This window comes from Hemicordylus capensis, chromosome 5 (assembly GCF_027244095.1).
Source record: "Hemicordylus capensis ecotype Gifberg chromosome 5, rHemCap1.1.pri, whole genome shotgun sequence".
Classification (NCBI taxonomy): domain Eukaryota; kingdom Metazoa; phylum Chordata; class Lepidosauria; order Squamata; family Cordylidae; genus Hemicordylus; species Hemicordylus capensis.
In genome coordinates this window covers 239630778-239647616 of record NC_069661.1, presented here as the reverse complement: position 1 = coordinate 239647616, position 16839 = coordinate 239630778, and the positions used below count along the sequence as shown (strand labels likewise).

At 46.6% G+C, this 16839-nt stretch overlaps 1 protein-coding gene across 5 annotated transcripts in view; it reads right to left on the bottom strand.

Annotated features, from left to right (window-relative positions):
• The window catches only part of BPGM (bisphosphoglycerate mutase), a 35771-nt gene that overhangs the window by 17823 nt on the left and 1109 nt on the right, over positions 1-16839 (bottom strand). The window contains exons 1-4 of one of the 5 annotated variants that reach the window (XM_053255234.1): positions 16309-16512; positions 14720-14807; positions 7180-7242; positions 1642-2297 (exon numbers count right to left, since the gene is read on the bottom strand). In XM_053255234.1, the coding sequence (XP_053111209.1) occupies positions 1642-2297; positions 7180-7199 (676 nt within the window). In that variant the 5' untranslated portion in view covers positions 7200-7242; positions 14720-14807; positions 16309-16512. Of the gene's footprint in view, positions 1-1641; positions 2298-7179; positions 7243-14719; positions 14808-16308; positions 16513-16839 lie in introns of those variants that run through there. The other 4 variants (XM_053255232.1, XM_053255236.1, XM_053255233.1 and 1 more) reach the window with 4 other exon arrangements.

Here is a 16839-nt window from a genome sequence, read left to right as displayed (position 1 = left end):
AATTTCTTGCCAAAGAAACAGGACAGATTGGTCCTCCACACGCAACTATCTGAACTGGCATCCAAGTTCAGAAGCGCTCCAGCAGGTGCCAGCTACAACTTGATCTTCTAGCAATAAGCCCTGTAAATCAGAACAGTGCATGCATTCTATTCTCCAGGATGCAAAGGGCTTCCCACTGCAACTCTAAGATGTCGCCCAAGCAACTTTCCTTGAAAACACAAACGATTCCATAAGTGACTGGCAATGATAGTCACGCCAACCTGTTTACAGGCTAGAACAAAGTCCCCATGTGAAGAGGAAGCATACTCCCAATTAACAAAAGTTGAGAACAAACTATATGGGACAGCTGCCTCCATGATGCCTTACTTGGGGAACTTCTGGTTAGCCAGTACTGGAGATAGCAGCCGTGTGAAATGGACTTTAGAGCTGACCCAGCAAGGCAATGTTTAAATTCACCCAAGAGAAAAGCTATTATATGTAGTTTTACCTGTTCCCCTCCTCCCACAAATGCCCTCGTATAGGGGTTGCCAACCTCAAGTCCCCAGATATGTTGGACTACAACTCCCATCACCCCCTGCCACAATGGTGGCTAGCAGGGGGCAATGGGAGTTGTAGTCCAACGTCATCTGGGTACCCAAGGCTGACAACCCCTGTACTAGAGCAAGCAGGAACACAGGATGTCCGTGGGCCATAGCAAGGTCCATCTAGCCAGCATTCTGCCTATTACAGATGCCAGCTAGATGCTTCTTGGAAGCCAACAAGCAGGGTATTAAGGCAAAAGCCACCCCCACCCTTAACTCTTGTTCCCAAGCAACTGATATTCACCGATATACTGCCCCTGAAGATGGAGTTTCCACAAAGCCAATATAACCAATAGTCATGGATAGACTGCTCCATTACAGATGTTTTTTAATCCCTCTTTCAAGCCATTTATAAGCAGCTTAACTTAGACGGCAAAACAGACATGGGCACAGGATCAGCAAAGAGAATTGCCCTTCTGTTAAAACTACACTGCTGCTCTAGGACAGAACAGACATCACTGCCTTTAGTCTGGGCAGGAACTGAAGTCATAACTGAAGGCATGCCTTGTTAATTTATGGAGACTAGAGTCTTGGAGTCAGCTCGGCAGAAAAGGCCTGCCCCAAATTTAGCAATGGCCTAGAATTACTATAATCGAAACCCGCCACCCTCTCAGCTGTCTGAGGCCCACGCAGGGCTGAGCCCTGCCAATTTAATTGGTGATTGATAGGTAGATGCAATATTGGGAAACAGTGTAGATACCGAGATCTGATTTAATAAGCCATTTCAGCTGACAGCATGACAGTTTTATTGATTACCCACCCAGAGAAAGCAAACACCCAAAACATGCTTCTGGGTGGCACAGAGCACTTCAATGGGTAGGGGAGGTTCCTGGAATTTGCTCTTCCTCCCCCCCTGCCCCTGCACACACCAGTGCCGCATTATTCTGGAATTCTTCAAAAGCACTGCCACTCCTGGTGCGTCATTAGTCTAGATGTCAGCCATGGTTTTCAGATTCATACATGCACTGTTTCGATGACGGCTGTCCAGGGCTATGCACTCGGAGAGGCTCACCTGAAGAGCGGGACAGAAATCTCATGCCAAAATGAGTAAGAGAGTTACCTTCCAGATGCTTCAGCAGAGCCCTCGTGCTGTTCCCATGAGCAGAAATGAGAACGGTCTTGCCCCTCTTCACCTCCGGGGCTATCCTCTCGTTCCAATAGGGAAGGAGTCTGTCAAGCACTTCTTTCAAGCTCTCGGCCTTTGGGAGTTTTTCCAAGGGCACGTCGCAGTGCTTGTACCTGCGATCACTGTAGATCTCGTGGTAGTAGGGATGGGACTCTGTGATGGGAGGCGGGGTGACGGCGTAGCTCCTCCTCCACCTTTTCACCTGCTCCTCCCCGTGGTTCAGAGCCATTTCGGCCCTGTTGAGGCCTATCAGTGCCCCATAGTGCCGTTCGTTCAGCCTCCATGACGCTTCGGTGGTCACCCATTCCTGCCCCATCTCCTCCAGCACAAGCCAGGCAGTCTGGATCGAACGGCTCAGGATGGACGTAAAGACCAGGTCGAACTCAAAACCGAGGGCCTTGAGGTGCTTGCCACAGTTCTGCGCTTCCTTCACACCGTCGCTGCTCAGCTTCTGGTCCACCCAGCTGCAGAAGCGGTTCTCTTTGTTCCAGGCCCCTTCGCCATGCCTCAGCAGCACTAATTTGTATTTGGCCATTTCAGCCGGGACTCTCCTGGGTTTCTGGCAGGAGTCGTGTCTAATGAGCAGCCTTCTAGAGGGAAATGAAGCACAGAGGTCAGTATTCTTTCATGGAAAGGCTGGGGGACCAGTGGTGGCCCCTATCAACCCTAAGTGGGACTCTGGGATTGTCCTTACTAGGCCTGCATGAAGCTTCAGCCCAAGCTGAATGCTCCACACAAATCCTCGGGTGCCACACGGAGGTTACCACTCTCATCGTACAGTGTTGAGCTTTGCCCAGCGCCAGTAGGCTTCTTTAGGGAAAACTGAGCCCTCTTGAGCTCCTGCATCGTCTTGGAATGCATACCCAGAATTCTGGGAAATGTAGCCCTTCTCAGCATTTCCCCCATAGAGCTCTTAATAGAGAGCTCCATCGCTCTTGAAGGGCCCTCCCAGGGGAGGGCGGTACAGTGAAGAGGTCAGCACAGTGGAAAATGGCCCCACACTGAAGTTCCTTTCTCCAAGTGGTCATCTACTTGAAAAATAGTGAAGATCACGGACATAGGTCAAAAGCTTTGCATGGAATGGTTTTCATGTGGGTGCCTTGGCCAACATGTTCTTCAGTACAACATGGGCAGTTCTGAGCTGCCCACATTGCTGCTGGCTCCTAAGGAACCACCCGGAGATGGCGCTGTAGCTCAGTGGGAAAGCATCTGCTTTGCATGCAGAAGGTCGCCAGGTTCAATCCTTGGCATCTCCAGGTAGGGCTGGGAAAGACTCCTGCCTGAAAACTTGGACAGTAGCTGCCAGTCAGTGGAAACCAGGGGTTCCTAACCTGTGGTACTTTAGACACTGCTGAACTACAACTCCCATCATCCCCAGCCACAATAAATTGCACATGGGGATGATGAGAGTTCTAGTTCAGCAACATCTGGAGTACCAAAGGTTGGGAACCCTTGGTGCAGACAATACTGAGCTAGATGGACCAATTATCTGACTCAGTATAAAACAGCTTCCTATATTTGTAAGAGTGCTAATACTTAAAGTAGCACATCTTACATTGGAAATCATAAACCATCCAGGAGCATGGGTGACTCGGAATCATCCACATTACACTGCAGAACGTGTTGGCCCTTGCCAGGGGCTCCTTAATGAGGCCATCAGGAATGGCCAACAAGCTTCCCTAAAAGGCTGCATGCCTGCCCATCAGTATCGATCTCCCCTTAAAATGTGCAGCTTCTGGAGAGTGTCGGGCATGCACACCAGATCAGCATACCTGATCTGGTACACACCCAATGTTCTTCTGCGGCTGCACTTTGCAAGGGGAAATCAGCAGGGGAGATTCTTCAGGCTCACATGATCAGTTTTGTTTTTTGCTAGAACCCAAGATCCACCAACTGGGCCAGGTGCAAACTAGTGGCCCCCAGAAGGTGGAGCCAGATGCAACATGGCTACTCGGGGGTAGAACAATCCCCTAATGTGCCCCATGAGCCACACACTGGCGACCTGTGTGTAGACAACTATAAATCTCCATCTGACTTCTTACATATCAGGGATTCTAATAACTGAACATGGGGAATTGGGAACCCTTTTTGTTGTCGCTATTGTTATACAATGGGGAGCAGTGGTCCCACTAATTTTTTTCACCTCTGTGCAGAATGAGTTTTGTTCTGGGCGGCAGTATCAAGGCAGTGTGTGCACACCTGCATTCGGAATGGGGCCTTCCTGATTCAGCCTGAGCGGGATCTAAAATGAACTGAACGGGCATCCAAAAACTTGTGAGCACGTGCACACGCCTTAGAGGGAACAGTTATGGGGAGCTAGAAATCTTTGCAGATCTACTGTAACTCACTCAGACATGTGCCAGTAGATCCCAATCTACCTTCTTTTCACCCCCATTCAAGATCACAGTCTTCGTTCAGGTAGGGCAATAACGAATCCCAACTAGTTCAGCTTGTGCCACCTGTGAAGTGAATGTGAGCACCAGAACACATTCACCCTTGCTAAGTGTGCAAAGAGGCACCTTTTAAAGTTGTGGCTCTCTTATATTTAGCCGAGGAGAGCAACTGGCCCTATCCAGCCCAGCATAGTGTCCCTCCCAGTGGTTGCTACTGGTATCTCCCTTGTGTTTGTTTTTAGACTGTGTACGGCTCCTTTTGAGACAGAGAACCATCATCTCATTCCTTTTGTTGCATTAACTGCTTTGGGAACTTTGGGAGTTGAAAAGCGGTATATAAATATTCAAAATCATCATCGGAACATAGGAAGCTGCCATATACTGAGTCAGACCATAGGTCCATCTTGCTCATTATTGTCTACACAGACTGGCAGCAGCTTCTCCAAGGCTGCAGGCAGGAATCTCTCTCAGCCCTATCTTGGAGATCCCAGGGAAGGAACTTGGAACCTTCTGCTCTTCCCAGAGCGGCTCCATCCCCTGAGGGGAAAATCTTGCAGTGCTCACACTTCTAGTCTCCCTTTCATATGCAACCAGAGCAGACCCTGCTTAGCTAAGGGGACAAGTCATGCTTGCTACCACAAGACCAGCCCAAATCCTCTGCAACATGCTGCAATTCCATAGCTGATGTGCAGGAGTTTCTCAGCAGACAAGTGGATGTAGAAAAGGTAAAGATCGGAATTTTTTAGAAATACTGCTTTGGACCATGGGGGAAAAAAGAAGTCATCACCAAGCAGAATGTGCATTGCTTAAGCAGGCCAGTGCTAATGGCCATCAGTATGAGACAATTAATGTTCCCTATAACAGGGATTTCTAGATGCTGTTGACTACAACTCCCATCATTCCCAGCCAAAGACCATGGCAGCTGGGGATGATGGGAGTTCCTAACATCTAGATTCCTAACATCTAGGAATCTCGATTACCGGGAACACTGGTGACAATGTAAGTGTTTACTGTAATATGCTTTAGCAGACGGTGTAGTTAAATGGTTGCTTGTTTTACCACTCACTTATCTGCTGTTGAGCCCCATTTCAGCCTGCGTGCATTTCTTTGTGATCAGGATATGACTGAGGCACACGCCCAGTGAAACTTGGCTCTCCAGTTGGGCTGCACAGAGGGTTGTGTACCGAAATAGGATGTCTACATCTTGCGTACTACCTTCTTTATCTTTCAAATACCATCACACATGCTGATAAAACTCTGACCTCACTAATCCATGCTTCCTCCCACTGTAACTGCCGATAAGTTCTTATCTTAGTGACCCACTACTAAATCTATCAAGAACACTCTCACCAGACCTACAGCCCTCCACTAGTTCTTATACAACTCGTTTGAACTCCTCCAACAAAAGGGCGTCTTCCACTAAGCAGAGCTTAATACAGTTCCAGGAATTTTGTTTCATTCCGTGCGAGATGGCATTCACCAATATGTCCCCTATCCCAAGTTCAGGACATTGCAGAAAGGCTGAATATGCTCACTTGGAAATAAGTTCCATCCAAATGAATAGGAGGACTTTCTTCCAAGTTTCATGGTCAGGTTTGCTAACTATAGTGAGTGTTAACACTGGTTTAGTTCCAACACTGAAAATGAGAGACAGGGAGAAATTTAAGCCTGAGAGGGGAGGTGGGGAGGAGGCAGAGAAGGGAGGGGGAAGGAGCCTGAAAGCCCACAGGGCATTTCCAGTACCCTGGCCATGGCTAGATCACAGATGTTGCACTTGGACCAAACCACTGTGTGATCTGTGTAAAAAGCTGCCTGTCTCCTAACCACATGGAGGTCATTCACACGACTGGCGGGCAGAAAGCTTCACTTCACTCCCCTTCCTCCCAGACGATTGAGAGAATGTTGTTGGGAACACCGTCAGCTCACCCACACGATCCATCCCCGGAGAGTTGGGACGACATGTCTCGGCTTCCAGGCACTGTTCCCTCTAACAGGGATTTCCAGATGTTGTTCACTACAACTCCTAGCATCCCCAGCTGCAATGGCCTTTGGCTGGGGATTATGGGAGTTGTAGTCAACAACATCTGGGAATCCCTGTTAGAGGGAACACTGCTTTGGGGTACCCCACAACACACCGTGCATGGTGAACATAGGAACATAGGAAGCTGCCTTCTATTGAATCAGACAATTGGTCTATCTAGCTCAGTATTGTCTTCACAGACTGGCAGCGGCTTCTCCAAGGTTGCAGGCAGGAATCTCTCTCAGCCCTATCTTGGAGAAGCCAGGGAGGGAACTTGGAACTTTCTGCTCTTCCCAGAGAAGCTTCATCCCGAGGGGAATATCTTGCAGTGCTCATACATCAAGTCTCCCATTCATATGCAACCAGGGCAGACCCTGCTTAGCTATGGGGACAAGTCATGCTTGCTACCACAAGACCAGCTCTAGTGCACTGGTGGATTCCCCCCCTCCCCCCGAGGACAGGCACTCTAGGCTCCCTTCTGTGTCAGCGCAAGCTGAAACCAGCTTGCACTGACACACGATCCTGGCAGCCGGTTCCCGGCACACCATCCCTAACAGCCGGGCTTGGGCGCTGGGCTTGGCTGCTCATGAGGACAGCCTCATGGTGATTCTCTATACCCAGAGCCCTTAGCTGGAGGTGTTTTCCCCTTCCCCGTCATCAACACTCACAAAAACCACTTTTGTGAGTGCTACTGTGGGCTCCACTGCCTCCAGGGGCTGCTGGTGTGTGTGGGAATGGGCCGACCACCCAGCAGTTCCTGCAGCTAAGCAGAGGTAACTAATTAGGAGTACTGGTCAAGCCCAGTGAAAGTTCAGACCAAACCAAAGCCGGACATTACGTCCACTGGGGACTAGTAAAAATGCGTCCAAGATGATGTCATTCCCCTATAGGCAGCTCCCACATCCCACCTCAAAGTTCTCTTGCATGTGGGTCTCCCAGATCCCCACCACAGCCACATGTAAACTGGACCTAATCCCATACAGGGAAAATAATCCCTTTTGTATTCAACCAATCATGCAGTGTGCCACTTAGAAGGTGACAAAAGTCATTTATACTCACCGTATCTGCTGCAAACGCATTCATCCTACCAAATCTCATGCAAATAACCTTACTGCAGCCTACCTAAAAGGAAAGGAAAAGACAATCCAGTGAAACTCCTGCAGTTACAAACCAATTCATTCGACCAACCGCTCTTTCTTGTCTCTCCCACTCCCTGTAAGAGTTCTCACTTAAGGTGGCAAACCTATGTCTGGGCTGTACCACTGCAGATGAGGGCTCACCTCATGAGGGGATGCTCTTCCCTACAAAAATAAAATAAAATAATATCTGTGCACATAGGCAGCAAGCACGTCAGGGAGATGGTAATCGAGAACCATGATACGAGTCCCAACCTGCATTCCAGGGTGGTTCAGCCCAGACACAGGTTTGCTGCCTCAGTGAGAATGACGACATTGATGTTGCCAGCTCTTCTTCCCAAGAGTTGTTGCATGGCAACTCTATATTCCTGGGCATGGAGAGAAATGTGAATAAAGCCTTTGCCTGATAAATGCACTAATAAGCTACACCCCAAGAAGTATGGATGTTACAGAAGGGTAACATATTGTTTTACTTTATGAGATGCTAAACAGACAGACTGCACACAGAAAGGTTTATCATATGATCACTTGACAGCACGATATCAAAACAGCATGGTATATTTAACATAGGAAGCTGCCTTATACCAAGTCAGACCACTGGCCCATCCAGCACAGGGTTGACTGCGCTGACTGGTAGTGACTTCTCCAAGATTTCAGGTAGGAGTCTTTCCCAGCCCTACCTGGAGATGCCTGGGATTAGGAACATAGGAAGCTGCCACATACTGAGTTAGACCATTGGTCTGTCTAGCTCAGTACTGTCTACACAGACCAGCAGCAGCTTCTCCAAGGTTCCAGGCAGGAATCTCTCCTAGCCCTGTTTTGGAGAAGCCAGAGAGGGAACTTGAAACCTTCTGCTCTTCCCAGAGTAGCTCCATCCCCTGGAGCGAATATCTTACAGTGCTCACATGTGGTCTCCCATTCCAATGCAACCAGGGTGGACCCTGCTCAGCTAGGGGGACAAGTCATGCTTGCTACCACAAGACCAGCTCTCCTCTTGAACCTGGGACTTTCTCCCCTGAGCTATGCCCCATCCCCTGGTCAATTCGAAAGGTCTCTTTCATCCAGCATTCTGCTTCCAACAGTGACAAACCAAAGACCACCTGGAAGTTCACAAGCAGGGCACTGAATATCCAACCCATCTTGTTTGCTCCAGTATCTGAATATCAGATATAGTGCAGCAAATCAAAGATTTGTTTAGCTGTTATGATTAACAGCCACCGACATAACCAAGCTCCACTAATTATTCCAATTCTTTCTCTCTTTCTTAAAGGCCATCGAAGGTAGTGGCATTACTGCATCATGTAGAAGTGAAATCTATCAGACCTTTCTCTCCTGTTCTTCTGTCATTTGGCAGTGACCCGTCAGTGGCCTATCTGGTCCCAAGAGTTTCTTCCCGAAGCCCCAGGGAATCAAAAAGCTGCTCTCAACAGCAAAGCAGCAAAACATCAATGTGCAAGCCACTCATTTGTCTGTTGAATCATGCGAAGGGGGAGCTTACACATGGAGCTGCAAAATGCACACATTTCAAATACAGGCAGATTCCCATATTTTGCCACGTGTCTTGCAGCTGGAGAATCTTCTTCCAGTGAAGGTGTTATTGTTCATGGCCTTGGGTTCTTAAAACAAAGGGCACTAAACAAATGTAAATAAATAGATTCTGCAGCAGCAACAAAATAATCATTTTTCACCAGCTTTTTGAGACCTCTTTAACGTGCAAATATATGTTAAAAACTAATGTTCAAGATAGCAAAGGTTTCAATGTAAAGCATCAGCTTCAGTGCTATACAGAAGTGGCTGAGTCCTTCTCTTAAATACATCATGATTCAGCAAAAAGACTGACAGCAATCAGCCAATCCTGTTATAGTGTCAATCCCATTACAAACCTCCAGTGTCTCATACTCAGAGGGAGGGAATAAAATTCCGAAACTCACATAACAGGAGCAAAAATAGAATGGAGAAAACAAGACATAAAATGAAGTTCATACCCACACTCAATAACCAATTAATTTCATTGCTTCCCTCATTTCTTCTTTGACATTAATAGTTGGGTGCAACTGTTCTATATGGCGTCCCTGATTTTCCATTTCCTCACATCTGCCTCCACTGTAGAATATCTTTGTATTCCTTACTCTGCCTTGGTGCTGTTCTTTAACAAGCACTGCCCATGGTTTTCTTCTGTCTTTGTGCTGTATGTCTGCCAGACATTACTTCTATCTTTTTATTGCGGTCAACCTGTTTCCCCAATATGATACTGCATGCATTCAAAGCACACCATTTTATATAACACCCCCTTTGTTTGACACCTCCCTCCTTATTCTCACAAGTTTGGCAATACTCTATTTCATATTTATTGTTTCATTGTCTATTTCACATTTTAGTCTTGATTTTACTATTTGCAGTCTCAAGCACTTATTAAAAGTAATCATTTTGTTTTCTATATATGTATTCCAGGGCTCTGTAATACACTCCTTGCTGAAATAAGAGCATCTCCCTCTCAGTTCGCTGAAGAACATTGAGACGTACCTGTTTTTCCAGGCTTGAAACAGAAATTTTAATTTTAATATTTTATCTGTTTTATGAATTTATAACTGTTTTATATTGTTTTTATATTATGTTTTTAACTTGTACACTGCCTGGAGATTTCTATATCAGGCAGTACAGAAATACGATGAATGAGAGAGGAGAGCTGGTCTCGTGGTAGCAAGCATGACCTGTCCTCTTGGCTAAGCAGGGTCCACCCTGGTTGCATATGAATGGGAGACTAGAAGTGTGAGCACTATAAGATATCCCCCTTAGGGGATGGAGCCGGTCTGGGAAGAGCATCAAGGTTCCCTCTCTGGCATCTCCAAGATAGGGCCGAGAGAGATTCCTGCCTGCAACCTTGGAGAAGCCACTTTCAGTCTGTGTAGACAATACTGAGTTTAGATGGACCAATGGTCTGACTCGGTATATAGCAACTTCCTATGTTCCTAAATAAATTTTTGTTTAAGAATCCCTTGTTTTGTAAAATATTCCAAAAATGGGTTGTTGGTTTTTAAAGTATCATGTAAAATGAAAGCAGCATTCTATGATATCAAATATCAGAGCAGAGAAACATAAAGTTATTGTTCCTTCAGCAACATGGGGCACTCTCCTACCCATCTCCAAACAGCAGAGAGACATTCTACCCAAAGCCCAAGTGCAAAATCAAAGAGATGGCTTTAAGTATCGTGCACAAATATCTACATGCTAGTCACTAATAGCTAGTACATGTAAACAAGGATAACTGTGGTGTTGGGTGCATGATAAGAGGAAAACTGTGCCTGCAACTGAACTCCAAACTTTGCTTAAACCCTGAATGTGTTTGCTGTCTGCTTTTCATTTGTCACACACACACAGAGGGTAGGAGGAGAGAGAGAGACCCATTATGTAATCATTTCTCCCTGCTGGGCCAACCCCCAACTTCAGCAGCCTGCAAAGATTATTCCATTCTCTGCTACATGCAACTCTAAGCGTACATTGAATCACACTGCATGGCTTCTGCAATTCCCCCAAGGACCAGCCAAGTTTCCTTGCTGTCAAAGAGCCATTCCATGATGACAACAAAGCAGCCAGCCAGCCTTAAAGAAGATGGTCTGCACCTCACATGTGTTTCATAAGCAGTTTCAAGGTTTCACTCTACGTCTTTTGAATTTATGCACAGCAGAATTCTGAGCTACTTCCCGAGGGGAAGTTGTGTTGGCTTGTAGGACAGATCCAGGTGGCCTTGGGGGCAAGGCCATGCCCTGGGCCCCCATGCCCTCCCTCAAACTTGCCACCATCAGCAGGCAAAAACTCCTCCCACTTTCCCATTGGCAAATGGTGGGGGGCATCTTCAGCAATGGCAGCTCCTCACCCTCTCACCCTCAAAAGGGTAGGAAGACAAGGAGCTGCCAACCTTGGAGGGTATGAGGATGAAGAGCCGCCACCATTTGTTGATGGGGTAGAGAATAAGAAGAAAGTGAGCTGCTGTCAATTCCCTTGGTGGTGGCGGCAGTTCCAGCCACTCTCACAAGTGTCTTTAGGAGAAAGCCCACTGGCCCATTGGGAGAGCAGGCGAGGGAGGAGCTGCTGCATAGACTGTTGACCAAGGGAGCGAGCAGAAACTTCTCCTTTTCCTGCCCCTCCCAGCCAATGGGAGCATCCCATGGAAACCCTGCAATCATGCAGGGGTCTCTGAAGCATGCTCCCACTTGTAGATAGCTGCCCACTAGTCCAGGAGGGCACTGGGGCCCTCTGCTAGTGCTCAACCTGACTGGCCCCTGAGTAAGGAGAAGAGCTGGTCTTGTGGTAGCAAGCATGAAAGGTCCTCTTTGCTAAGCAGGGTTCACCCTGTTTTGCATTTGAATGGGAGACTACATGTGTGAGCACTGTAAGATATTCCCCTTAGGGAATATCTGGGAAGAGCACCTGCATGCTTGCACACAGAAGGTCCCAGATTCCCTCCCTGGCCTCTCCGACAGGGCTGAGAGAGACTCCTGGCTGCCACCTTGGAGAAGCTGCTGCCAGTCTGTGTAGACAATACTGAGCTAGATAGACCTATGGTCTGACTCGGTATATGGCAGCTTCTTATGTTCCTATTGGCCAGTTTCAAGAAAAGCAGTGCAGAGTAATATTTTCTGTAACTCCGATACAGCTCCATAGGCTTATCTTTATGAATATATAATGCTGATAGAGATGGATCATAAACAGTGTGCAATCAATATGCACCCAAGCTATTTGCTAGCTTTGCAAAAGGAAACAACAAAACTAAACTTGTGTGCTTTGCCCATTTTGCTAAGCTGAGAACTCCTCAACCCCGTCAAGCTTCTTTCACAATGGCTTAGGGCTGAAACTCCGAAAAGCTCTGCAGACAGCAAGAGTCACCCCACTGACTTCAAAAAGAAGTCCATCAGCTGACCAAGGGGACATGTGAGCAGTGCCCTGCAACTAAATAGATACTGGCAATATCTGCCAAATTATTCTACAACGGTTAACCTTTAGCAAAACCATCTCTAAAGTTTCCATTTCCAGTTTTCCTAGCAGGTTCAAATGAAGATGGATTTTATGTGGGGACTTTCAGGATGAGCTTTCAGTGCTGTAATTGGTCTACAAATGCTGCTAGTCCTTCTGGAGATCTCACGTTGCAGTTGCCATCTTAAAAAGCAAACAAAAAACAACCAGCTCCTGTGCCTTTGTGCAGAAAGTAAACCAATACAGCTTTCCCCATCATTTTGTAAAATATTTACTTGCTTAAAGTGCCAGATATTAAGCTACTGCTCAGCACACAGAATTAGGGCCAGTTTAAAAAACAACACACACAAACCACCACCCACCACCCATTTCACAAATGCTTTAACAAGTGCTGGAAGTAGAACTGTCGTCCTGTTTCCATGACAGCAGGAAAAATTTTCCCCATCACTCCAGCTCCATGCTGAAAAAATCCTTATATTGAATTTCTGCTTGTCCTGCAGTTGCTCAAAGGATAGGGGAGCCCTCCCAGAAAATAAGTGGCAACCCTAGCAGGAAGTTTTCCAAATACTGCTGAATCACCCAAGTTGTCCAGGGTACTGTCTTTAGAATTAGAAAGCCAGTGAGGAAGGACAGCAAGGACCAATTACTTCAGTCAACTGGGGCACATATTCAAGGCTAGAGTGCTCCTTTGGAGAATAAAAGATTGCTTCCTGGTGTCCCCAGAAGCTGCTCAAGAACAAGAACAGAAGCAAACTAGGACAAAACACTTCTGCAAAGAACATTGGTGCATAAAGAGGACAGGATTAATCATTAGTAAGGGTGCTGTGACATGTTGGTTTGGAATAGGGTTGGCGTGTACATCCAAACAATGCACAGTTTGAGCCAACACTGGTCTCCTGCCTGTCCAATCAGAACAAGAAGAAAAGGTGCTTTGTGTACTTGTTTTGATGGCCCTTTCGCGAGTGATGAGATGCACTCATCTGATGTACTGGAGCCTTGACCACCACACATACTGGCCCCACACAAAGGGCAACTGGATTACAGGACTTGTTTTTATTCCATTTTGATCTTGCCCTTCCTCCAAAGTAGTTTCATATGCTAGTGCATACAAATACAGAAAACAGAGCTATGCTGTTTGGTGTGTGATAAAAAACCACTATCTGACTTACTGCATAAGTTCTGTGCATGTTGTAATATAGTATGCATACAGTTGTGCAAGTGTGCGCTTACGCAAATGCAAAAATTGCATAAATGCAGGTGTGTGACAGTATTGGAAATAATGCACCTTATGCACTGTGTGCATGTTACATTACAATGTCTGCTGAAGATAAGCCACTGTGTATGTAATTGGTCTCCAAGTTCTCAAATCTTGCTTAAACTCTGATTTTGTTTGCTGCCCAGTTTCCATTTGTCGTTCACAATGTGGGGAGATGGACCTGCTACACAATCAGTTTTCCATGATGGGCCAAACTCTTAGAGTCAACACATTCCATCAAGGAGGTCAAGTAGTGATATATAGTGACTCCCCCCATCTTATCCTCACAACAGTCCTTTGAGGTAGGCTACACAGAGACACAATGATTGGCCAAAGGCCATATGCGAGCTCTGTGGCTGAGTGAGGATTTGACCCGAGGTATCCCATGTCCCTGTTCCACTACCGCTGTCACATTCTGGAGAGAGCTCAAAGACTGAGCAGAAGCCATCCTGGGACACATAAGAACAGCCCTGCTGGATCATGCCAAAGGTCCATCCACTCCAGTATCTGGTTTCCCACAATGGTCCACCATTCATGGAGAACAGGTCTATCAATGGCTACTAGTCCTGATGATAAGAGGTTCCTCCAGGATCAGAGGCAAGATGCCTCTGAATACCAGCTGCAGGGGAGCAACAGCAAGAGAGGGCATGCTTTCATCTCTTGCCTGTGGGCTTCTCAGAGACATCTGGTGGGCTACTGTGGGAAACAGGGTGCTGTTGGGCACGATCCAGCAGGGCTGTTTTTATGGGGTTGACTAAGCTGAGAGGTATCTTTTGCATGTGTCAGCCCTTGCATGCATGGTGTTCTACCCACATGGCTCCCCAGCTGTTCAGACTGATAATGGTGCAACTTCAAGACCAGTTGTAGACTGTGCTTTCAACACAGACAACAACTTCTATGCAAATTTCTACTGGGGAAAAGAGTACTTAACTTTCGTTAATTCTAGTTGACTTTTGAGATTTATATCCGGCCTTTCAAATGGCTCATAGAACTTTAAAAACAGATACAAAAACAGAAGAGCAGCCTAGGAAGCTGCCTTATACCGAGTAAGACCATTGGTCCATCTAGCTCAGTACTGTCTATATCAGGGGTTCCCAACCTTTGGAACTCCAGATGTTGCTGGACTACAACTTCCATCAATCCCAACCACAATAAATTGCAGCTGGGGAGGATGGGCTACTGACTGACTAGCAGCAGCTCTCCAGGGCTTCAAGAAGGGGATCTTTCCCAGCCCTACCTGGAGATGCCTGAGGTTGAACCTGGAACCTTCTGCATGCAAAGGATTTGATGCATCACTGAGCTATGGACTCTTCCCAATATAGTTCCTGCATTGGAACAATAAAAAATAAATAATTTCCAACTCTATACTATGCTGTCAAATTAGGATCACAGACAGCTGCTATTTGGAGGTACCCATCCCAGATTTTCAGTAACAGTAAGTGGGATGGGGGGTCACCTTAAGTCACACAGCAGGGAAATGCTTGAACAACCAGCAGAAGGTTGCCGGTTCGAATCCCCGCTGGTACGTTTCCCAGACTATGGGGGGGAACACCTATATTGGGCAGCAGCGATATAGGAAGATGCTGAAAAGCATCATCTCATACTCCACAGGAGATGGAAATGGTGAACCACTCCTGTATTCTAACAAAGAAAACCACAGGGTTCTGTGGTCACCAGGAGCAGACACCGACTCGACGGCACACTTTACCTAAGTGGGGTGGGCATGTGAAGACGCACCTTTAATCCGTTGCAGCTATAACTCTCTGCCCACTTACTTGGGAAGGTGTCCTACTGAACTAAGAAGAACTTATTACCACCACCACCCCATGTACCAAAGCCTTTGTACATAGCTCTGTGCAGCATGAGCCTATTTTGTGTTTGTTCATATAGGCTCATATTGCACAGAGCGATGCACAAAGGCTTCTTTGGTACATGGTGTGTGTGTGTGTGTGTGTGTCCAGTGCATGCCTCCCACACATCATAAAAATGCTTTCAACCTGCAGGTTACGTGACTGGCTGCAAAGCACGATGGCCACTGCTCAGTCCCTTAGAGATATTTAAGGTCAAATTGCCAGGCATGAACAATAATCAAAAACACACTTGCAAGAGTTTGTCTTAATGAAATACTGAGTTCAATACTACGATATCATTGGAGGAATATTTAGTTTTTGCTGAGCTTGTGTGAACCATTGCCAAGTTCTGCTTTACCAATAGCCAGTCCTAAACTTACTATTAATACTATTTTATAGCATGCATATTTTTGTATTATAAAAACTCAGGAATCCATCCATTTTCTCCCTCTCTTCACACCACCAATATTAGAAATCGGTAAGCAAGGCAACCCTATTTGCAAGGCTGTTGTAAGAATTACTGAAATAATGTAAATGGAGCACTTTGAATACAAAAAAAGAAAACAAGCTATTATAACATCGTTTCTTCCCAGAGTCTTGCTGCTTGACACAAAATATACCTTTTTCGTAGCCTCTATTTAGGTTAACAGTTATGGCTGAACCAAAACATGGCACTGAAAAGGCGACATCAAATCCTGACCCAGCTCACAAGGGAAACAGAGCTATGAGTTTTCTCAACATAATTCAGCATCATTTTTAGCACTCCGAGTCTTAATAAAGACAGAGCGAGCGCGCACCAAAAGAACACCACCATTCAACACAACTCAGCAAAACGTGGAAACGGGGGAAATACATTTCAGAGCTAAGCTCTGCCAATGAAAACCTCATGCATATAAGAGGTGTCCATCCAATCACTCTTCATTTGGGGACTTCAGGTCAAGTGAGACCTGCATCCAAATATACCGATATTGTTTACCTTAGAACAACAGCGTCCAGCCACCGAAAGCAAAATATACAGCGATGCCGCTTATCCAACCCCACCAGCGGTTGCAATAACAGCAACCCAACAGACTATGGTGGGGAGCTAACTAGGGACTGCAGGGGACACTGGTGCTCCCTCGGATTGGAGCGTTGGGATGCCACTCATTCAAGCCCGGCAGCTCTGAGGCCTTTCAGGAAGAACCCAGCCGTGACTAAAAGGGAGGGACTCGATGACGTCCTATATCTAGCGGCCTATGATGCTGCGGAAGGAAGGCGGGGTTGGAGTCTTTAAAGGAGCACCGACGTAATTATTCGAAGAGCCGAGAAAACGTTTCACTTTGCAGGGGCTGTCGGTCTACCGTGCATTTTCTTCCTGCAGACTTTTGCACCCCTATGTGTGCTGCTTACTCGGAAGTAAGCCGTAGTGTCTTCACTAGAACTTATTCGCTGGCAAATGGATTTAGGATTGGGGCCCACGACAGAGTCGCTGGAGAGTCTAAGCGCGAACTAGCCCGAATTAAGCATT